At 37.5% G+C, this 25,744-nt stretch overlaps 1 protein-coding gene across 1 annotated transcript in view; it reads left to right on the top strand.

The window, feature by feature from the left end:
- Positions 1-25,744, top strand: part of tesk1 (testis associated actin remodelling kinase 1) — a 37,722-nt gene that overhangs the window by 2,708 nt on the left and 9,270 nt on the right. Inside the window, exons 3-6 of the mRNA XM_034676476.1 lie at positions 18,306-18,427; positions 18,589-18,637; positions 22,801-22,947; positions 23,348-23,430. Of these exons, the coding sequence (XP_034532367.1) occupies positions 18,306-18,427; positions 18,589-18,637; positions 22,801-22,947; positions 23,348-23,430 (401 nt within the window). The remainder of the gene's footprint in view (positions 1-18,305; positions 18,428-18,588; positions 18,638-22,800; positions 22,948-23,347; positions 23,431-25,744) is intronic.

The following is a 25,744-nucleotide window of genomic DNA, read 5'->3' as shown; positions in this document are numbered from 1 at the left end:
AAGCATAATTTCACAGTGTTAAAGTCGTACACGTGCACATCTGGATTTTTATGGAGTTCTGATTCAGAGGAAGTGATATGACTGTCTCTTGATAGTGTCATTTTGTATTTGCCCTCATATCAGACTGCTTCACACAGATGTGTCAGTGTGCTGCAGGGTTCATGTTTCACAGTGTGTTTCTGGGTCCTATCTCGTTTTGGTTTCCAAAGAATTTAGACAACACAAAAAGAAACCTTGGGAAGTTTTCTGTTGGACTTCTTGTGAAAGTGTCTCAAATTTTCTTTGGAAACTGTGAGGCACTTTACACTGTAGTCCAAATTATTAAGCAAGTTGCATTTATGTGAATATTTAAAAAACTATGTTAACAGTCATTTTCAAATTTGATAGGAAGTCAGATAGTGATTATATTTCTTCAAGTGTGTGGTTAAAATGATGCTTTAAGGCTGTATTATTATGCAAGTTGGTGATAAGAGCATATAACTTGGGAAAATTAAAAACTAGGCGCCATTTTTAATGTTCTATTGATTGAAAATAATTATTTACTACAACTGTATTCAAACTTCAACAAAAACAAGTTTTCTTTACATTTTTATGCAAAATAAAACTGTTAATGTCTTTTGAGAAATTTCAAATCAAAAGTGTTTCTCAAATGTCCAATATAACCTCCTTTTCATTCAGTGAAATTTGCATAATAATTTCGAACATTTATGTTGTGTTCCTTTTGAAAACTTTCCTTAATTTCAGGAAACTTAGTAAACTTTAAGATATTTTACTTCATAAACTTTGGGAACTTTTCAGAGAGATGTGGATTATTTTACTAAACTTTTAACAGATTTTGTGGAGTTGAATGTTGTACTTTTGGAAATGTTTGTAAATTTCATTTCAGAAACAGAGAAATTTTCCTTTGAGACCATTTGGGAACTTTTGGACCTTTTCATAAAATTGAGCAAGAATTTTCTTTTGAAAACTTCTGAAATTTCTTTTGGGGACTTTTGAAGAATGTTCTTTAGTAGAGTTTGGAAATTTGACATTTTTCATGAGTTTCACTTTGGAAACTGCTGGACGTTTTCTTGGGAGTTCTTTTGGGAACTGTCAAACTTTGTGGAAATTTTACTTTAGAAACTTATGGAAGCTTTTGGATACTATATTACTAAAATCAATGCATTTATCTTTCGGAAGCCATCAGAAATATATTGATATTTTATTTGGGAATCTTGCGAAAGTTTCAAAAATAAATTTCTGAAACTTTCCAAAACCTTGAGAATTTTTTATTTCTGAATTTTTCATTTTGAAAGGGTCAAAACTCCAGCGACACTTGTATCATACTTTATTCTTTTATTAGGTTAAGTTGTGCCTGAATCCCCCTCTTTGTATTTTACATTTTCAAACATCTGAAAATGTTAGATTCAGAATTTGTTTACAACCCTTTTCTTTGCATTTTTCCCCCAAAATAGTTGCACAACATGTGAACAACTCAACCTATGATGCTGTGGCTTCAGTTTTGGCTTCTGTTCAGGCTGCAACAAAACATAATGTACATCACATTCTCAACAGCTAAAAACTTTGTCAGCCAGAAGGTTGCAGTTAAACCGCTCAAACTGTGCTGCTGTCGTCTTATTAGTTACTTTGATGAGGAAGACTTTAGAGTGCAATGTGTTCTTCATTTGCCTGAGCTACCACCCTCGCTAACAATCAAGGAAACTGAGGCGGTGTAAACACAACCTCGTTGTGAGAGATAACTAATAACATGGTCTAGAAAATGACTCCAAATTTAAAATTGTGCGTTTTTCAGAACTGAGTTTGACTCGATTTATCAAGAATGAAAACACTTAAATTAAAAAAGTAGAAAGAAGAGGAATGCGTTCTTCATCTTGAAGAGGCTGTAAACAGCATTTCTTTTCTTCTATATTTAATCAATCAAAGTTAATGCAGATTATTTATTGATAAGCAAATGAATCCGTATTGTTCTTTGTCTATGCTCTGTAAGTTTCCTTGCTGTAATTTAACTTTTGACACATGTGGTTTCTCTTAATTCCATGTGGGATGAGCTAATTGTTTGACATATCATGTAAATAAATGTTTACACAAACCTTTCAGGGGTTAATAATGTTAATACTGACTGGTTAGTGGTGTCAAAGAGTCATACTACCACATTTAAGCCTTGAAGCGACTGTTTATGGTATTAATCAAGTGTTGAAACACTGTTCCAATCAAGTTAATCCACCCATCCTTTTATTAGATTTGTGACTCCACGCTTGGTCTTTTGTGCTCGTCTCTGTCTCTCTCACATAGAATAACAAAACAGCACGCACTCTCCTCTGAAGCCACTCCCTCTGCTGTGCCCTTTGAATGGCCAATGAGCATGCAAATGTCACTGTGTTTACTGCCACTTTTTCAAGTTGGCACTCAGGTCTGGATTGGTTTGCCCTTTTGATGGCGCCATATAAATGCAAAATTGTTACCGAGGCTATCAGCCCTATTTAAAAAGTTTGCTGACATGGCCGGCTGACCGATTGTTCCCGTATCCTGGATTAGTTGAGAGGAAAAGGCCTGAATGTTCTGCAGAAGCCCCCCTCTCCAATGTTTGTGTGTGTTTGATTTATCAGTCACTGAAATGTATGTGGTGCATTTACTTGCATTCAGGTTTGGAAATGGATGTCTTGCACTTGGATACAAAGGCTCTGGCCCCCCGCCATATTTGTGTATGTGTGTGTGCGGCTGTTATTGAGCTTCAGCTCCCTGTGCAGATCAATGGAGGCTCACGGCAGGCAGACAGGCAGCCATTCACCTCTCTAGTGTGCAATTGTGCAACCTTAAAAAAATAAAAGAGCAAGACGAAAAAGCGGGTGAAAGGAAGGGAGCACACGTGTCGAGACAAATCCTTCAGGTGCTGTTTTTCATCTTTCTTTTTATTATTCTTCAAAGAGATGTTCCTGATGTGTGTGCACTTGGCCTTGCAGGACTCCTGCTTTTGTTTTGTTTTAGTATCCCTCTTTAACTGAAGTTAAAGCCTGAAGGCTTGAAATCAATAAAACCACAATCATAAAGGAACACTTGACAGTTCAGTTCACTACATGAGGCAATTATGTTTAATTATTAATTATCTACAAATGTATCTCATCTCTTTGCTACCCAGGGCTCTTTTTTTCAGACAAATTTGGATCAAAACTTTATTTTTTATACATCAAGCTGGATCAGTTTGAAGTTAGATTATTGTCTTAGTGGGTCATTTTTCGACTGTTTCAGTTCTAATTATAGATCTGTAGGAAATGCTGATACACCTGCTGTCAGAGGAAAAGTAAAACACAGAGCAGTCGTCCTATATTTGGTTCTCGTTCAGCCTTTCTCCATAATTTACATGAGGCATGGAAATTTTAAAAGGTGTCTTGTCAAAAGCTTCTTCAGCACTTTAGCACTGCATATTCTATAAAAGTCCAGTGTGTTTGAGTTTACATTTGAATTTCAGCAGCAGTCAGATAGCTTGTTGTTAGCATTGGTTGTGCAAATTTTTACAACATGACTTTTTACTTTTTTAAATGGGTTTCAAACAAATTGCTGGCGTGACGCCTTTTCAATGCACCAATGCTAAACAGGAAGTTAAAGCTAAAGGCAAATAAGCCAGAGGTTGCAAACTTCCCCTCCCAGCAACATTTACGGATGAGTTTTAACACATTTTATATCTTCATCTACATATAAAATCAGTGATAATGGGATTTGTATGCAGTTACCTTTGGCCAGAGCAAAGCTAGCTGCTTCTTGAAGTTTCTTGGCAGCTCCTGTTAGCTACAGTTAGCTAGAAGTACTGCTAGCTTAAGGTTAATTTCCCTCCAACATTTGGATTAAAATGAGGAATTAACTTTAACAAGTAATTAAAACCCTTTACACTAACAAACCATTTCTTAAAATTAGTGCATTTATGTTTCAGAAATTAGCTGTGAACATATTGTTTGATATGAGGCATACATTTATGTGAAGTTTGACTCTTTTAAAAAATCTTTCAGGAATGATTTGACATTGATAAATACTAGGGATGCACCGAAATGAAAATTCTTGGCCGAAACCGAAAACTGAAAATGAGGAAGCAAAGGCCGATAACCGAAACACAGAAATAAATTATTATGCAAATTATTAGTACCATTGCATTTATGACTATGACTGTGTACAAGGGATGCCAACAATTACTCAACTATCGATTGTTAAGAACTTACTCAAACACATTTGTTTGTTTCAATTTTCTAACACGTGGAACAAACATCATGTGGTCTCATATTTCATTCAGCTATCAGGGAGGTGTTTTATGTTTAAAGCATGTTTTGATGTGAATCAGCTGTTAAAGGTGTTGCACACAGCGGAGATGCTCAGCTGGGGGCTGCGGCTGAGTGACAGGTCTCCACGTGCATTTTTTTTCTCCGCCTGCAGACTGATGACAACCCGGCTCCCGGCTGCACCCCTACTGTGTACTAACCTCAGTCAAATCAAGGCAAGCAGGCTCTCTTAGCATCCATCTTGGCCTGGATCATTTCTCGTCGCGCTGCTTTATTCCCACATTCAAGTAATGATCTTTATAACGTGGATCAAGTACAGTCGCGATGAAGTGCAGAGCATCCGAATAGATCTCAGTGAAACGTGTGCTGACAGACTCTAAAAGTGAACTTTTCATTGTTTTCACTCCGTGGTCCGTCTCAACCTCTTTGCTTAGAAGACGCTTTAGTGCTGCGATTAAAGGAAGAACAGATGCAGACATGTTGGCCCTTATCCAGACAAGAGCATATTGGACGCAGTCACAACATTCTGTTTCGGCAGTGTTGTTTCGGCGATAAAAGTATTTTGGCGTAAAACCCCAAATTCACTTTTGGGCCATTTCCAGCCTAAAATTTTTGGTGCATCCTTAATAAATACTGAACTTTGAATATCTTCAGCCTGCCTAATACCCTGCTTACCTGTCATATGAAATCAGTGTGCTTTTGAAGTAGTGTTATGTGTAGAAACAAGTTACCTTTTGCCAGAGCCAAGCTAGCTGCTTCTTTTAAGTATTCTTACAGTTTTAACAAGATATCAAAATCACTTGCTAACAAACTATTTCTCTAAATTAGTGCATTTTTGTTTCACTGTAACCATGCCAGAACAACACAGATGCATATTAGCCTCAAGCTAACTATAGAAGGCTAAAGTCTAAAAACTAAAGACCTACATTAGCTGTCAGCATTTTGTGTGATATCAGGCGTACATTTAAGTGAAGTATGACTGTCTTTTTATAAATCGTTCAGGAATTATTTTAAAGAGGTTAACGGGGTATCTGGCAGGATAAAGATATTCAAAGCTCAGTTTTTATCAGTCATACCCCCAATCATCGCCCTAAACCTCACAGCACATGAAGACAGGAGCCCTTTCAATCTTGTAGCTCCACATTCTTTATAATTTTAAGGCTGATTTCAAGCGTTGAGTGTCAAGTGTAACTGATGTGAAAAGTGGGAGGTGAAACTGAATTTTAAACACAACCCTGTGAGTCACATAGAGAAGAACTAGTCATCATGGTAATTAGCCTGATTAGAGTTTAGTGATGAAAGTTTTGCGTAGCTGCGTGTGTGTGGTCGTATTTTGATGGGCACATATATGATATAAGGATAATAAGCTAAAGGAGAGTAATTAGATAAAGAGACTGGAGTCTCCTTAGGACAAATACGGTCAGCCTGAATTGAGGGGTGTGTGTGTGTGTGTGTGTCTTTGTGTGTATGTATGTATATCTCCTTGTTTATGTCTCTTTTGTGTGTGTGGCAGCTGCTTGTGACAGAGCTGTAATGTGAGGGGGAAAACGTGTTGCCTAACACTGCTTTGGTGCATGTGTGTGTTTGTGTGTGTGTTTGTGTGTGTGTGTGTATACTTGCATCTAGTGTATATCTAGTTGTGTTATCAGCAAAAAGGGCAAAAGTTCAGCATTATTATCTTTCTTAGAAACAGTAATCTCATTATGTAATCATATTGTATTTGAAAAGTTAAACTGATATAGGAAATGGATTAAAGAGGTCATTATTACACAACAATGTGAAACACCTCAAGGTTTAAGCTTTTCAAGTGTCTTTTGTCTCATTACCTGGCTGTGTCAAATACTCGATTCTGATTGGTCAAAACTCCAGACTGGTGGTAACTTCTAAATGGTATAAGGAACGACTGGGAAAACCTGATCACACACATAGTGTCAAATCAATCCACAGAAAAGAGTCCTGCGTACTTCGACTCTGCCGGGTGACACTTTGGAAAAAACGTTAGTTTCTGATAGCATCAGTGAACAACACAGTGGATATTTTTGAAAGAACTTTTACTTTATTTGAAGAACCTTAATGTTTAGATTCGTGGTTAATGCAGAATAGAAGAGAGAAGTAAATATCACTAAAGACTAAATACGGTATGGAATTTGCAGTGTTTTAAAAAGAAAAAAAACAACTTTATTAGACTCAGCCAACACAGCACAAAACAACAATGCAGCAGTTAGGCTCAGAGGCAGATCTCAAGCACAAATATTTCATGAAATAAAAAAAGTCTGTCGTCTGAAAGGCAAAAATTTCATTTAAAAAATAAATAAATAATTAAATACAAAATGAATAATACATAATTCCAAATAAAATTAATAAATATTCAAATGAATATAATAATAATAATCAGAATAATCAGAATAATAATCAGAATAATAGAAAAGTAGTAGAAATAGATACAATAGGTCTTTGCAGTGTTAAAGGAAGACTATGTTATGGGGCACACAACCTTTATTGTCTTGGCGGCTGTGGCTCAGTGGGTAGAGTCGGTCGTCTATCAATCGAAAGGTTGGCGGTTTGATCCTAGCTCCAGCAGTCACATGCCGAAGTGTCCTTGAGAAAGACACTGAACCCCGAATTGCTCCCTCTGTTGTTCAGAGGTGTGTGAATGTGAACGAATGAGATTAGCTAACACTGATGGTCCCTCACTACATAGCAGCCTCTACCATCAGTGAGTGAATGGGTATGAATGGGTGAATGTGACGAGTAGTGTAAAAGTGCTTTGAGTGGTCAGAAAGACTAGAAAAGGGCTATATAAGTAGTCCATGTACCATTTACAAATTGAGTGCAGTGGGCATTGTATGCATCAGTTCAAATAGCCAACAGAAAACACTAATATTTTGACTTTAATGTGAATTAAAATGGTGCAATTTAATATTAATCCGGCCCACAAGCAGGCTGATATGACTATACCATTGCACAGAAGAGCCATCAACATTGGAATCCACTTTTTTTTTTTTTGATAATAAGTGAGTGATACTTGACTCCACCAGGGCACTTCAAAATCAGCACTTTGAAGATGTTAACTTGGGTTCATATTTTTAATCATTGGACACATTAATCATAAGGTTGATACATTGGAAACCCAATAGTATTGGTTGCAATTGTTTTAAGATAAGCCAGATATCTCTTACAGGATCTTCTTGAAGGAAACAGAATCTTGTTGGGTGATTTAGCCGTGACTCTTTTTTTGAAGTTGTAAGAAAGAGATCTTAACGTCAGGACTCTTCTCCAGGACGTGTTGAGATGCGACCAGTTCTTAGAAAATTCCCGCCGTTGTTACGCCGATCCTGGAAAGATAACAAGACAACAAAGGAGTAAAAAACACACAAAGCTCCATCCATCAGTAGCTGTCAGCTGTGTGCTTGTGATCAGTTTCAGTGTGTAGGATTAAGCCGCTCTACGTGTGTGGGTGTATATCCGTGTTGGTATGGGCGAGCCAGTGCAGACTTGAACATCTGCAGCTCAGTGTAGCACTTTTCCCTCATTATTCCTCTCCTCCCTCGCCCCAGTCAGGGCCTGCTCTGCTGCCACTCACGGCTCAAACTATTTCACTTTGTTTATGTTCTGCTCAGACTCACAAACACAGAAAACGCTGAGCCTGTGATGTGCCTGTCTTCACTTGAACCGCTGTGTTTATTGCTTAAAATATTTCTACTTAACCGGGGATTAAAATAAAGAAGTGTTAGGCAAGAGTTGCACAATTATCTGTTTTCAGACTCCCCTCGTTTCCATGCCCAGTGTTGTTATAAATTTATCTGTGGAGACAGTGTGTGTATGTGTGTTTTCATCAGTTCACAATGAGTGTTTCCTCTCGGTCACATGTTGGCAGTGTGGTCGTCTTTAGCTGAGCCTGGAGGAAGGACGCTTCCCTGCAGGAGGGGAAACAAACAACTCAGTGTTTATGTGCATCTAGTCAGTATATCTGAAATATTGAAATGATTGTGGTTTACTTTTTAGAATGGCCCTTTTATATCTTCACAGAAGTTGGTCCCCTTCCATGGAGGCCTCCATCTTGCACTAGCATGTTTCTACCGTAGCACAGAATGGAAAAACTTGTAACATACATGTGTTGGTATTGCGTGAGTGACCCAGTGAAATGAACCAGTTGGAGGATACAAAAGTAGAAGAAGAGTGGTTGTTTTAAGAATTTGAATTGGTAGATGTTTTTGAGAGTAAGAAATTGACAAATGGAGGATCATCCTTATCATGCATCACTGAAGCTTTTTGTCCTTGTAGGCCACCGTCATTCCACCAATTGGAGGGTTGAGCAAGGGAGTGTTTCAATCTAGAATCTGACCACAAGATATCAATTAATATTCCCATTTTTACACTGTGTAACTTTTTTTTTTTAATAGTGTTTAAAAAACTTTGGGAATTTTTAGAAACTTTTAGAAATTTCAATAAACTTTCAGACATTTTCTTGTTGAAACCTTCAGAAATATTTCTCATGAAAACTTTTAGAAAATAATTTCTCAAACTTTAGGGAATTTTTTTGTATTTTAATGAAATATTTTTCTCAAATTTTCTTGTTGAAACTTTCAGAATTTTTCTTGTTAGATTTTTTTCCAACTTCCCGAATTTTTTCTCTAAAAAAGCAAATTTTTTTTAACACAGCTTTCAAAATTGATTTTTTGAAAGTTTTAGATTTTTTTTCCAAATATTTGTTAAAACTTCGATATTTCTTTCAAACTTTTTGAAATGTTCTCAAAGTTTTTTAGGAATTTTCTTATGGAAATTTGGGAAAAAGTTATCTTGAAAATTCAAAATGTCTTGCTCTTGGACTCCAAAGGCATATTTCCTATGAACACTTTATAAAGTATTCCTTTGCACTAGTATAATGCTTGCAAAGTTAATTTAAAAAAGTATATAGTAAAATGTTTAAAAAAGGCTAAAATGCGTCTCTTTTTTTGTGTGTCCTGGTTGCACTGGAAACTCCCTCAATTCATCTCAGTGTGATCTCTCATTAAACCCCCTCAAGCTTGTCAACACCCAGTTTTAAACTCTATATATTTCATATTAGATGTCTGCAGCTTGTGGTATCATAAAATTAACTATAAAATCAGCGTTATTTTCACAGATTTAACAAACTCCCTCGATCCACAAAATGACGTTTGGATTCACCGCTCTAATTTTATCCTTACCACAAATTATATCCTAAAGCGATGTCAGAACTCTTCCTTCCTCTCCAATTACATTAATTGCGATGGGCCAGGTGACAAGAACTTCTCTCACAACGTTGACAAAAACCATTGAGGATGTATCAGACACGCTCTGAGTAATGATGTCTCCACTTTATAAGATACGAATCTGCAATGATGCATCCCTGGAAGACTTTATACAACTATTAGTGCTCACCAAAGAGAAGAAACGGAAACTTTAATTTACCCCTTTAATTCTTGGTCCCAAAGTTTTCTTTATCTTTTGTTTTTATTTGGATTTCCCAACTTTTATGATGCCTCTCACTTTGTTGTTCATGTAAAAACATAAAGGATAATAAAACAGCAGGTTGCAGAATATACACTTGTGTTTGAGCATGTGAACTGGAGTGACCCCTCATGTTTAGGCCTGTGCAGGTCGTGTTGAAGGGGGGTTTGGGCGATGTGTTATCTGCTGTTTCTGTTGTGCAACAGAGCGATCAGGCTGCTGTGTGTCAGCTTGTCTGCTACCTAGACCGCTCACCTCCTGGAGCAGCTTGGGTTTCAGAACAGGGTGCTGCTGGCCGGGCGAGGATGGGCTTGGTCACTGCTCGCTCACTGATGGACCCGGCCTGGCTGAGCTGGGCACACACAATAATTCACACCTTGTCACTCTGAAGCACTGACACTTGTTTTGTGCTCCTTGTCAGTTTAACAGAGAGCCAAGCCTCAGGCAGCGGCTTAAGCCTGAGCTGGTCTGTAGGAGAAGCTCATTTTCTCCACACACATGCAGCGATCTGAGCTCGGACCCTCGGGGACTTTTACTCACACTCAATTCACACTTCGGCTCATCAAAGCTCCCTTGTCAAATCAGTTGAAGCTCTTCTGGAGCTGCTGATTCAAAACAAAAATGTGCTTGGGTCTGTTAGAGAAAAAAAGCGAAATTTGCATATTTACGAATGAGGATGCTTTTATTTTGAAGGGTAGCTCGTTTAAATCTGCCTAATTACACACCAGTAAAGTATATATTTCATACAACTCATCTCTTAACTATACATTGAGATCTTTCTCTTTGATCTGCAGAGTCTCAAAGCTTCCTGCCTTAATGCATTTCCACAAATGCTCTTACATCTTCACTTTACGACGTGACTGACACCTGAAAAACATTTTTCCAGCATTCTTCCAGCTTCTGAGTAAAGACATAATTATTACATACTCAGAACAAACACATGGTTGGATCCACAGCTTGGACAAAAAAGTCAGGCCCTCATGTTTTGAGGTATCTTTGGTGTTTCAAACATTTTAAGAAGGTAAACTTTGACTTTACATGATGAATGTTTTTCTAACCACAATTTGGACATTTGAGAACCTTCAAATAAAAACAATAGCTGAATTATATTTTAGCACTTAGAATATTTTGGAAAATGTGAAAAAAATGTTTATTAGGGCTATGAGTATTAACATATCAAACAGGATGCTAAGCCCTGAGATTGATGCAGTTCTCCTTGTTATTGTGTTCTATTTTGTCCCTTTTGGCGCTCCGTACTCAAACCACCGCAGTGTCTTCCTGCTTCCTGATGCTGCCATGACGGAAAGAAACCACACTTCTGTTCTTTTGAACGGCACATTCCACATTTAAAGTCTTCCAGACAGCTCAGTTGACAACTCGAAAGTAAAATGCACAGAATTAAAATATTACTGAAGTACTTCAAGTTTGAGCTCCAACAAACTAAGCATACAGGTGCAGCTAATCAGACTGATGTCAGGGGGAAGCAGCATCGCAAAAGCAGTGGAAGACTTGAGTGAAAAGGACGACCTCAGGTTGGCATGTATTGCTTTACATTGTTCGTATGGACTTTGAAAAGCTGATTTTAAATGCAAAAGAATAGAATTTTAAACATGCAAAAAAAAAAAATTGAGATTATTTGCGATCAAAAAAAGAAACATTTAACATAATTTAACCTTTTGGTGGCTAGCTAGGATATATATATATGTATAGGTACAAAGGTACAAAGCATTTTTCAGAAATAAAGATATACATAAAACATGTATAAGACAGTTGTCTAAATATTCTTATAAAATGTGATAAAAGGGGTGAGAGAAATAAATATTTTGTAAAATAAAATTAAAAGCTTGGCAATGTCATTATAAATAAAAGTAGTATGCTGGGATTGGTAAACAAATAAGATCGTTGTCGTATACATACATATACCCTTGCCTACATGAAAACAATTAAAAACATATACCTGCACATGTACAAACCCACGTTCCCATTCAGGCAAACCAGTAAACCAGAAAAATAATGTAAATAAGCTTAAAGTAAATATACTCATTAACCCAATTAGCTAGGATTTATAACCTCCTTTTCTACATCTGTAAACAATCTCTGCTTATCCATGTTAACAGACCAGTTTGTCCATTTATCAATATTTTTTTGATAGAGTGACTTTGATAGTGTTTTTTTGATAAACCACATATTATTTCAGTCAAATTTCAAACAAAAATGTTCACAAATATCTTCTCCAGTTTACTAAATGACTGATTTGCTTCTTTTCGTATTCATTCATGACTGTAAATACAGAGTATTTGGACTGTTGGTTGGACAAAATAAGCAGTGAGGACATCACTTTGGCCTCTGAGGAATTGCGATGAGCTTTTTCAAATGTTTTCCCTATTTCATATTACTTCCAGCTTCACATGAATTTGCTGTAAAGTTTTTCCCATGACTTTGTGGAACTGAAAACACATTTCCTTTGACACTCTGTTACTTCTTTGGTCAATTTATCAGGTGATGAAGTCTTATCTCTATGAAACACATCTTTAAAAAGTCTTAGCTCATTCCTCTTGTCCTCATGTGCATCCCCAGACTGCACTCCCTTACACATCTTACTCTCTCTCTCTCTCTCTCTCTCTCTCTCTCTCTCTTTCTCACTGTGCACCCGTCGGGCCCCGGGTAATGACAGACATCGCTGCACATGTTGGCTGCACGGAGCGAGCAGCAAAAGATGCCCATGACCTTTCCTTTGCTGACAGCAGCACTTTACAAGGCCGAGTGTGTTTGAAGGAGAGATTTAGGGTGTGTCTGGGAGCATGCATCTGAGCTGAAGTCTAGTGTGTGTGTGTGTGTTAGTGTGTGTGTGTGTGTGTGTGTGTGTGTGTGTGTGTGTGTGTGTGTGTAATTGCACCATATCATGGGGTTTGCTTAATGTAGGCGAGGACAGCAACATTCCAGTGGCAAGTCCATGGAGATGACCAGTCGAGTGGTTGGCATAAAGCATTCGGATGAAAAACACACACGCATATCTTGTGGTGGTTTTGCAGGGGTTGATTTTTTTAAACATTACAACACACACAGAAACACACACCTGAGAAAATGCTGCTCTGTGAGTCAGACACACTCTCATCCTGTAATGATGATGATGATGATGATGAGTGAGAGGTTGTTTATTTGTGAGGCCGTCGGGACAAAAACAGTCGGGTCAAGCAGCGTTGCAATTCTAACCGCTGCTGCCTCAGCAGTTGGCTCACGTTTTGCACTGTGACCTGTCTGTATGAGTCAAAGTGTATGTTAATGTGTGTTTGTGAGTGTGTGACTGTCTGTTTCTGTGTGTGTGTATATGTGTGTGTAGCTTTAGGAAGCCAGACAAGCATGCAAGAGTTTCTTAAAATAAGTGAAAAAGCAGATGTTTGTAAGGAGAAAAGCAGACGGGTGTTATTTAATCCTACAGTCCTGTTTGCTGGCTAAACGTGTTACTGATTAATCATTTTACTATGAAGTCAAACTCTGAGCAGAAAGTTCAAGTGTTTCTAGAATGTCAAAAATGTGTTCCAGGCTTGTAAATTTTATAAGACATCTAAAATACCGGTGACATTTTACCACCTTCTGATTGATTAGCAACTAAAAGGTCCATGGAAAGGACAAGTCGTATCTGATATTAGCTAGCTAGTATTTACTTGGTGTTGGAATATTAGCATTACCTGAATACTGTGGTCTTCAAGCCTTAACAAACATGTCATAGTATTAGTATTTAACAGCTAGCTTACACACTTTCAAGGGAGTGAATAGATGCTAACAATAGCTTTTAATAGTTTTACATGACACAATTAAGGCACTCCCTAGCTTAAAGAGATGTTAGCTGAAGAGAGGTTGACTGCTTACAATACTCTTTGATACTATAACAATATACAACAGAAAACACACAGCTTACAGTAGTAATGTTAGCTAGGGAGCGCTATCTGTTGTATGGTAGCTAACAGTTTATCCAGTGTGTTGAAATTAATATTAACTTGACTATATTAATGTTTGCAAGGAAGTGCTAAATGCTATAAAACTATACAAATTGGACAGTGTAAGCTAAAGAATGTTTGAAAGCTAGTATTAGCGTGTGTCTGAACGGTTTATCATATGCTATTTCTGAATAATGTTAATGTTGGTTATAAATTGGATAAATGCTAACATTACTTTTGGTAACTTTACATGATAAAGTAGAAACATGATGGAGTACTAACTTAGAATGTTGGCTAAGAAGTGGTTGAATGCTAACATTCAATGATGTTAGTGGATCAGGTATTCTTTATTCGGATCCCCATATAAATCGGACATAGAGTGGTCTAGACCTCCTATGTTTGTAAAAGCGTCTTGAGATAACGTTTGTTGTGATTTGGCGCTATACAAATAAAGATTGATTGATGATTGATTGATTTGATCCCCATTAGCTTCCACAACGTGGTCACTGGTCACTAGTCTTCCTGGGGTCCACACATAAAAACAATAAAAAACAATAATTTACAATCACAATTCAAAGCATCTTAAAAGATATAATAAAATACTGCTGAACATGAAATAAGTCATAGCAACCTTGAGAAAAAAATATCTAAAAGAGAAAGAGAAAATAATACAGAAAATACCGAAGAGTCAGAAGATCACAACAGATAATAATTGAGTCTATCTCAAGTTTAAAACTAATCTTTTGATGACTTTTTTAAAATAGATTTTGTCCTTGAGTTATCTATTTACGATGGGAAGTGTATTCCAGGCATTAAAACCTCCTACATAAAACCGTTTGCATCAAGGAACTTGTCCTTGGGCTTGATAAGGACAGGAGCTCTGAACTCACTTGACGCGTAGTGTGCAAACATATGTACTTTCTTGAAAGAAGATTGGGATGTTTTTCCAGACTGCGTTGTGCATGTAGTTCAGGATATTTGTTTTTATTTCTTCCTCCACAATCAGCCAATGTAACTGATTGTGCGTCTCACAGACATTGGTTTGGAAAGTGCAATGTAGCGCTAATCTGGCAGTTCTGTGGCAGATTACGGGTATGTCGTAATGTATGTCGTGTATATCGTTTTTAACTTGAAATCTGCCCAAAAACCACCCAGAAGTTTTGTTTACCTTTTTGTCTGGATCGTAACCTATCGATTCAAACCATGGTTAAGACATTTTTAATTTCCTGAGTTTCATTAAATTGTCAATGTAGATATTTTAACGGCATTTTAGCCTTTCAGAGTGAGTCATTTTTAGGGAAATGGTCACCTTGTGACTACTGGTGTGATAATGGCAGCCGCAGGAGGAGTTGGTGTATGTAACGACACCTAAATAAGCTTCCTTCAGCCTACTTTTCCTCTTTGGTACTGTAATAAAAAAAAGAGGTATTAATACAGCACTCCCTCCAGGCTTAAACTTTCTCTCTGGAAGAGGAAGCAGCCACTGTACACGACTTTACGTGTGATTTACATGTCTGCATCCAAGCGTGTGTGTGCAGCACTTTGCCACAGGCTCAATGGCTCTGTGAAGAGAGGATTGAGTGCAGTAGAGATTGACTCCCATTGACTGCTGGTTAAGATGAAGAGGGCAGCCCGAGCCCAGCCTATATGTGTGTGTGTAATAGCATTATTCGCTGCTCTCTACACTTCCCTGTAATAGGCTTTGTGGTTTTTCATCATTGTGGCTCTGATCTGGAGCCAATCTAGCAAGAGAAGCCAGGCTAACGTGTCACACTGACTCCTTCAGCTCGGACTTTGACCACTCACATCCACATCATCCTTCTCCCAAAAGCTTGGACTTTTTCACTGCACACTCATGTCAGTAATGGCAGCCACAACACCAAACCATAGCTGTGGTAGTTAAAGTTTTATTGTTACCTTTAGCGTGACATTTGGTTTGCAGTCAGGCATCAAAAGCCTTATTACTGCAGCTGCGATGCAAACAAGTGTGGCCCCACAACAGAGAGCTCAAACAGAAGATTTTAACCTTCTGTTATTCACAAAGGAGGGTTGGATATTGTTTATACCAACCATCAAGCTTTGGTAGTAACACCATGCTCCATTTGAGGTTGTTTAGTCTTTAATGAAATTGTCTTCCTTGACATTTGGCACAGACCAATCTAACAACACTTACACCAGCCACATAACTACTGTGTGTTAAGTGCAAATGAGAAAGTAGATGAATAAATAAATTATGTTTTATTGATAAGTTCAACTGCGTTAACTAAAGGAAAAAACTGGAATGGGTATATGAGCTTTGTTAAGCGCTAATTTTAGCATTTAGCTCAAAGTAACATTGTGCTTAAGAGTGTGTCTTTGTTCCCTGGGTTCAGTGTGTCCCAGCTCTGAATACTCTCTGCATAATAAAATATTAAAGCTCCTGTGAAGACTTTCTGGCTGGTTATGAAACAGACTGAAATCAATACTGTTGCCTCTTTATGACCTACAAAAGCAAACACGATCATCAGCAACAGGTGGGGTGAGTGTCAAAGTGAGATAGAGAAACAACCTTTGTTTAAATTTCAATGGCAAAGATTCACATCGATCACCAAAGAGATGAGGTACCACTTTGTCCATAGGGGGTGCCAAAATCAACACAAACAGAAAGATGCTCACAGGAGCTTTAGGGAGACCTTTTCTGCTCATGAAATGTTTAGTGTATGTTCATAAGCCTCGATCTGCTCGCCCATTGAAAGTTAGATTTGTGGATGAGACAGATATCTTGACCGTAGCCCATTCATCATCAAAGTAGCACAATTTATTTTAAGTTCCTAACCTGTGTTTTAAAATTATATCTCCTTTTGATGTTTTGCAATGTGCACCAAAAATGTGCATTTCAATCTCCTGTAGTGTTAGCGATGTGATGTTTAGTGTCACTAACTTGGCTGCAGACTCTTAGCACTTCTCAATAACACTGCTGTGCTATGGACACAAATGGGGGAGTCTTAAATTCCATTTAGCTTCAATACTTATAGTAACACTGTAATATGATATACAGGATAATGTAAAGTGAATGGGTGGTTATGCAAACCTGACAGGGTGTGCTCTCAAATCCTTGAAATGGCCCTTATTTCCCAGCACTCATAATCAGCCTGAGACGAAAACTGTCACTTTTTGCCACAGTGTCAACAGGCAGAGGTGAAATTAGTCGGACTGCTCTCTGTTGATTGATTTGATACAACATGTGTGATCATTAGGGATTAGGGCATTTCAAGCCAAAATACTATTCGATAATCATTGGCATCTATTCGACGATTATTCCCCCACACACACACACACGCATTTTAAAGCCATTCTTCGTCTCTGGAAATACGTACTGTATGTAGTAGTGTGAGATTCAGAAACGGAGAAATCTCTGTGACTGTCGCTAATGTTTTCTTCTTTTGCTATTTAATGCAGTTAGCATTCTTCTTCTACTGTTTACTTAATGAGGTTAGCAAACAGCTTTAAGATGCTCTATAGCCACCATCTGGCGGGAACACTGTATTACAACCAGGCACCGGTAAAAGCAATGACGTTTTTTACTTTTCACTACTTACAAAGTGAACGAATATTCGAATATTCCAAAATCATTGCCCATCCATAGTGATCATGTCTTCCCTGGTATAGCTTTAACTTTTGAGGATTGATTATTACCCTTATTATGGGGTTTTGACCAATCAGAATCAAGTATTTAACACAGCAGGAGACACAAATCTTGAGTTGTTATTTATTTTTTAACAATTTAAAGAGATATTTGAGTCACAAATCATTTCAGGCTCAGGTGTGAAATGGGTCGGATATTTTAATCCTGGTTTTATGTTTCTTATAGTTGTAATTTAACAGCAAACTTGATTTAATCGTTTCTAATGCTGGTGATGACACACTTACACACAGATCTGGTGCCTCCTCACATACATTACAAACACACACACACTCTAACACACACACACACACACACACACACTCTGACAGACTCTCAAACACCTCTGACTTCCTCTCTTTGCACGTTCGGCCTCAGTATCTAGAGCTCATCTGCTGCTCGTGTGAATTTTCTTTCTGAAGTCAAACTACTCGCCGAGCAAATATGCACTGACATACAGCCTGTCACCATGGTAACCATACCAGACCGAAGACATCGCCGTGGCAGCCGGTCGGGGCACAGACGCAGCCAAAACAATTAAAAGAAACTCGACTGACCTGCTTCTGTTTCATGGACGATTTCCAAAAACTGTAAAGTGTTTATTTAACTCGGCAGCTTGACATAGTTTCACGTTATTACATTACAGGGTGTTGACTAATGCAAGTTGTCCTCGTTTAATGATATATGTCAAAGATACAGTGCTGCAGCCTTGTTCTGTCATACAGACTAATGTGTGTATTTGTTTTAAACTAATAACTTTCATTTACAGTCCTTTGAGTTAAGGAAGTGAAAACAGCTGCAGCGAATCTTGATGTTTGATGTTTTTCTATGCAGAGTTGCACAATTTCCTATTTTGTGCAAAAAAACAAAACAAGGATCCTTCGATCCATTAGAGATTTGTTTTGTTGTCACTTTTGGATGAAAATTGAATTGGAATGTCTGTTTTTTGTCATTGTTTTTGTCATCCAGGTGCAGCATCGTGTGACAGGCCAGGTGATGGCTCTGAAGATGAACATCCTGGTCAGCAACAGAGCCAACATGCTCAAAGAAGTCCAGCTCATGAACCGACTGTCACACCCAAACATACTCAGGTACGTGACACATTTTAATTCTTACTAGTTTACACCAAACATCTAAACCCATCCATAACTGTTCATTACTGGATTCCTGTGTGCTCCACGTGAACGCCCTGAACTTTACCTAAACTGTTCTCAGCGTACTGCTGTTAAGTGTTGGTGTGCTCTGCCTGCAGGTTTATCGGAGTGTGTGTTCATGAGGGGCAGCTCCACGCACTTACAGAGGTAAGAGGCTGATGAGCCTGCTACTGAGTACAAAGACGTGTGATATTTATAATGCTATACAAACAACTCTACACAAATACAACATAATTAAATTGAAACATGATGTTGGGCAAAAGGAGTTAGTGAAAAGTTTTCTTAAATTACTTACTTTAGATATATTTGACATATTTTTAAATAATTTTATCACTTGTTTTTAATGATTTCTGCAGCATTTTTGCAGCATTATTCCTTCTAAAAAAAGAATAAACATGTCTTAATTAGGTAAAAATGATTCTTGAAACTTAAACTCTTAATATAAACTAATCAACATGACAGAACAACAAAATTCCTGATGGGGTAATAAATCAAAGGGATAAACATAAGCAGCTGATTATCCTTTATTTCCAAAAACATTGCTTTGTAATCCTATGAGTGATTTAAATACACTGTAAATTCATTTTGAAATTCTCCTTTTGATACTTTATTTTTTATAGCACATCTCAAATTTAATAATGTCAGCCAGCTCATGACATATGATATGATGTGATATAATACTTGTGGTAAACTTTATTGTCCCCTTGGGGAAATTTGTCTTGGAATAAATGCTGATTGTCAAATGTGTCACAATGAATGACATCAGCCAGTACACGACACACTCAAATGCACAAAGGCAACCACACATTAAGAAACAATACAATATGTTACGATATGATAAGATACAATACGTTATGATACAATATATTATACGATACGATGCTTTACAATACATGTTGTGATACGATACAATACATCACAATACATGTAAGCTATAATACTTACTAAACAATACCTTATGGTACAATGTTACCATACAGTATGTTACAGTACAATCTGTACGATATTATACATTACTATACTATACGTTATGATAAAATATGCTAGAAATCAATACAATATGTTATGATAGTATACAATATGGTACGATACAATGTTATGCAATCTATTACAACATGAGACGATGCGTTAAGATAAGTTATGATAACTTGTTGTGATACAATAAGTTACAATACAATACGTTATGATACAGTACGTTTCGGTACAATATGTCACGATACAATATGTCACAATACAATATGTTACGGTACAATATGTCACGATACAATATGTCACGATAAAATATGTCACGATACAATATGTCACGATACAATATGTTACGATACAATATGTTACGGTACAATATTTTACGGTACAATATGTCACGATACAATATGTCACGATAAAATATGTCACGATACAATATGTCACGATACAATATGTTACGATACAATATGTTACGGTACAATATTTTACGGTACAATATGTCACGATACAATATGTCACGATACAGTATGTCACGATACAATATATTACGGTACAATATGTCACGATACGATATGTTACGATACGATATGTTACGATACGATATGTCACGATAGGATATCTCAAGATACAATAGGTCACGATACAATATGTCAAGATACAATATGTCACGATACGATATGTTACGATACGATATGTCACGATACGATATGTTACGATAGGATATGTCACGATAGGATATCTCAAGATACAATAGGTCACGATACAATATGTCAAGATACAATATGTCACGATACGATCTGTTAGGATATGATATGTTACGATAGGATATCTTAAGATACAATAGGTCACGATACAATATGTCAAGATACAATATGTCACGATACGATCTGTTAGGATATGATATCTTACAATAGGATATCTTAAGATACAATATGTCACGATACATTGTTACGATACGATAAATTACGGTATGTTGCGAAACATGCTGTGATGCGATATGTTACGATACAATACGTCACGCTACAACCTGTACAGTATAATACGTTACTATACAATATGTTACAATATGGTATGTTACGTAACAATCCGTACGATATTATGTGTTATGATACTTTGTGTTATGATACACTATGCTACAATATGATACGCTAAAATATGATAAGTCACGACAGGATTTGTTACGATATGTAACAGGTGTATTACATTGTGATACCCTTTATTATATAATAGACAATATTGGAAATAAGGGCTGACGGGAAAGTGTGCTACACTGAATGCCATCAGCCAGTTCATGACATTAAATGCACAATATGACACTATATTGTTCTCTCTGGGAAACTGGCCTTTGACTAAAGTGCTGCACACATTAAGCCACCCCCACAGTTCCATTGGTAATAAAAACATACAAACCAACCACAGTCCTCGTGTAGACAGAGACACACAAACAACATATTGTACATCACCCACATTCCACATGTTCCACATGAAAAGAAACCTAGAGGAAAAGTGGGAAAAAACGGGAACACCATGAGTCTACTGCACAACCCAGATTCAAGAATGTCATTCTGTCACCTCTGTCTTATGTTTGATGGTTTTACCTGACGTTTCCATGGTAACACTGCTGCCTAATGGTGAAAAGAAAGCGATAAGGGGATAATGGAGGGATTTTGTGTTCTGTTGCCTAAAATGGAGGTATACATTAGTGCGATAGGTCATCAGATTGGGATGACTGAAAAGGTCAGCTGGCTTTGATATGACATGAATGATTTGATGAAAATAGGCCTGTTTAAAAGGCTCAGCTGATGAACAGAGACGTCTCTTTTATTGTCCAGAAACAGACTTCAGCACCATTAATAGATTTTTTTTTAATCAGTCTGTAGAATTTAGTGAAGGAGAAATGTTGGACTGCTTTTGAGTTTAGACACACAGCTTTCAGTTTTTCTGTGTTGAGAGTTTGTCCACAACAAAAAGATTAAATGGTTAAAAAAAGAGAAAAAAGACATTTGAAACAGAGAAAAGTAGTATATCTTAACATTGATGTGGCTCCAAAACAGGCATACTTTGCCTTTTGGAGAAATGACTAATTATGCAGTCAGTTTTCTGGATGATTGATGAATAATTCAAGAACACTTTGGTTGATTTTTGTTTGTTTATTATGGCCATCACAATAAAAGTTAGGACAAAGATGAGCTAGAACGTTCACATGGCTGACTTTTATTTTTATTTTTTTTAATGTGCAAAAAAATGTGCTTTACAAGAAGGTGACCAAGTAACAGGGTAGATTAAATGAGAAAGTAACGGCATGAATAGAAAGGAAAGACAAAAAAGTAATTCAAATAAAAACAGAGGGGGAAAATAAAAAAAATGGAAAAAAGCAGCAACATTTAAAGAAAATAAAGCAGGAATAACATCTAAACAGTGTGCTATGAAACATAAATAAATAATGAATACAAAATTAATAATATTAGTTATAATAATATATAATATTGAGACTTTTAAACGTAAACTAAAAACGTATTTATTCAGTCTGGCTTTCATGTCGGGTTTAACAATTGTATTAATTACCTTTTACTATAATATTAATTTAAATGTTGCTTTACTATTTTAGTAATTTTAAGAGTTATCTTATTCTATTTTTATTTATTTATTTATTTTTATTTCTCTAGTCAGTTTTATTGATATTTTTAGCCTTAGTTTTATTTTCAACTCTTATCCTTACCCTTTTTAAATCTATTTATTTTAACTATTTGTATTCTTAATTTTGATGCTTTAACTTATTTTAATTACACATATTTTATTTTTGGTGTGCATTAGTCTCTATTTTATTTTATGTTATTTTAATTTTAGTTTGTAATATTATAATTTGTATTATTATGATCTTCCCCTAATATGTCTTGCCATTGTTTTATTTAAAAAAAGCACTTTGGGTTGCATTTGATTTGTATGAAAGGTGCTACATAAATAAAGCTTGATTGATTGATTGATACCAATAATAATGATTATAATACCATTATTATTATTATTATTATTGTAATTTTTAAATTATTATTCATTATTGTTTTTAATGATAGTTATGATCATAATCATGATAATAGTTAAAGCAATAGTAATATTAGCAGTGTGTATGAGGAATGAGGAAACAATCCATGGCTGTCTTTAACAGCAGCTTTTTTACAATGAGGCATTATGAGACATTCAGGTCCCAGCGTCCCAGAACAATAAGTGAAGCATCATTCATATCAATGCCAGACTAGTATCAGAGTGTGTTGTGCTCTTTGTGCTTCAGTCTGTCTCTTTGTGTGAGTAACCCCTTCCTTTTCTCATCACTCCTCCTGATGTTTCAGTACATAAACGGCGGAAACCTGGAGCAGCTGTTGGGCAGTGACGTGTATCTCTCCTGGAGCGTGCGGCTCAGCCTGGCTCTGGACATCGCCCGAGGTCTGCAGTACCTGCACAGCAAGGGCATCTTCCACAGGGACCTCACCTCCAAGGTAACAACATACACACACGCATCACTGAACCAGAGCTTAGATTCATATTCCTCAGGGGATAACCCGCACGGTAAAACACACGAACTACAAATGATACAAGAAGTCAGGGAGGAGGAGAAATCACAGATATCTGCACTTACAGGACTTTTAAACAAACATGAGGATGTTTTTCTTTAATGATATTTGAAATAATATTAATCTGTCCTCCTCAGCTGTTGCTCCAGAGATAAACTTTGATATCCTCCAGAGCGAGCAAGCAGCTCTGCACAATAAACTCTTACATCACTGTTTACACAGAGGGTCATATAGAAAGGAATGTGCACACACACGCACACACACACTGAACACACACTTAAGAGCAGCAAACGTGATGTGTGTGACCTTTCACCCCCGTGTGCAGAACTGCCTGGTGCGCTGGGAGGGCTGCGTGTGCTCGGGCGTGGTGGGAGACTTCGGCCTGGCGGAGAAGATCCCAGATTACAGGTCAGTCCGCAGCAGTCGATTCATCAAACCTTCTATCAACACGCCGAGAGATTAGATAAGTCTCACTCCATAAATCACAGCCCTGCACTTCTCTTTTCTGTCTCTATTCATCGCTGTGTGTTGTATATGTGTGAGTAACATGCTCGCTTCTCGTTTCTGCAGAGGACTCGCGTAAAATACAGACATTACTCACACCAAACGCCACTCCAGTTTTTCCAGAGTTTCTCACACTTCGGGGACTGTTATTAATATCATTTCAAATACGAGGCAAGGCCGGCAGCCATGTTGGACCACAGACTTGCGGCTGTGTTTACATCAGTGTTTTTTTAATTTGCAGTGACATTTAAATGACACTTCTTATCCCCCAGTGTCACGTCCCTGAATGCACCATAAACCAGCAGAGAAGTTACAGCACTCAGCTGGTTCTTCAGTGACATCATATCCACAGGAAAGCTGAGTTTACAAAATCTTAAAATAATGACATGATGAGGAAAGAAGGGAAAAGACATCAGACTTTATATTTTTACCCATCTGTTCACATGGAGGGGGTGAACTTTGTGACCTTTACTGCAGCCATTAATGGATGGGGGGGTGCTTCTTATGTTTTAGCTTCACCTCTGGGGAGCTGTCGTGTTGTCCATCATTTTTTAAAGACTTTAGTTTATACATATAAAAATATATGAAAGTCTCAAGTACTAAAAAGTCAAATTGGCACGAATGACTTGTTCTACAACCAAGCGGCAACCTCTGGTCTCAAAATATGAAGCCCATGCTGAAGTGTTATAAACTTCAGTTCATTGAGCGTCCGCTTGAGACTGGCTGCAGAAACACAGGAAACCACATAGACACCCATTCAAAAAATATGATCTTTGCAGCATTAATAAACATGTTTAAAGCCTGGTCCAAAAAAGGCTTGGGTCTATGTAGCTGTTTCTGGCGCGGCGGTTCAGAAGATATTAAGATTGTAAGTTTTGCCCAAATAAGATAAGATAAGATAAGATAAGAAAAGATTCTCCTTTATTCGTCCCACAACGGGGAAATTCATGGAGTTACAGCAGCAAACAAGAAGGTGTACAGTACAAGAATATATATAGTAAAAAAATGTCCAATCAGAGATGACAGCTTGGCCATAATTCTCCTGTCAGCCACCACCTCTACAGGGTCCAGGACTGAGCTGGCCTTCTTCACCAGTTAGTTCAGTCCCCCTCTCCTGTATCCTGTCCGCCCACAGCAGGTGAAATCCTTCCAATGTGGCGTTCGTGTCTGGTGTTAGCTCTGTTAGCATGATGCTACTCTGCAAGTATTCCCTCTGGTGCTGGGTTAGTATAAAGTTAAAGAAGGACATGACTGACTGGATTGACAGGCGGGAACAGTGTAGCTGTTGGCTAGGAGGCTCAAACTCCGCCTCTTTAAGTCTCACTAAGTTTGGATGAGTTCAACATTTCCAATATGGCTCCCGCCGACGATTGGCTTCCAAACAGCTCTTCAGGAACAGCTGGGTGACATCACGGATACTATGTCCATTATTTATACAGTCTATGGCTACAACTCAACATCCATAGACGTCTATAACAAAATCATGACATCACATCTTCTTCATCCTTATAACCAGACTTGAAGGTTGATAAGAACACTGTCCATTAAGTGAGTTACTTGTTATTGGAAGAGCATGGCCCTACCTGCAGCATCAATAGACGCACACAAAAACAAACACACACATCTGTCGCATTAGCGCCTCATCCTTCCTCCTCTCTCTGTCTGTGGTCATGTAGTAAACACACGCCTTTCTGAGACGCCACAGCTGTCAGCGTATCCCAGCCTGCCCTCCTCTGTCTGTGTGTGTGTGTGTTTTCACTGCCTCTGTTTGTGCCCAGCCACCCTCTGTGTTTACACAAGTGTGTGTGTGTCACTGTCAGGACAGGAAACTTTTAACTTTGACTTGGCGCTGCTAAACTTTTGGCTTTTGGAGACCTGTCAAAGCTCATGATGTCAGCTTAAAATTAGAGCACACAATTCCTTAAAACAGAGCGTCAAAGTTGATATGTAGTATTTATTTTGTTGCTTATTGTGTACTTTTTGTGTACTTTTTGTGTATTTTTGCGTACCCGCAGCTATTAAACATGGATTGTGTTTGCTCAAGTGTCTGTTTCAATAGCAGCTGAGCTTCCGTCTCATTCAAGCCATGTTTGCTTTGAAATTGTCGTCAAACACTGTCGTATCCTGTGACAGAGAGAGGGTGATGTTGACAACTCTTCTCCAATGTGTGTGTTTGTGCTGGAGAGACACTGCTGTGGTGGTGGTTGTGGCATGAAGG

The sequence above is a fragment of the Notolabrus celidotus genome, chromosome 23 (assembly GCF_009762535.1).
Source record: "Notolabrus celidotus isolate fNotCel1 chromosome 23, fNotCel1.pri, whole genome shotgun sequence".
NCBI lineage: Eukaryota > Metazoa > Chordata > Actinopteri > Labriformes > Labridae > Notolabrus > Notolabrus celidotus.
The sequence above is the reverse complement of the archived record's forward strand: the minus strand, read 5'-3'. Positions and strand labels throughout refer to the sequence as shown.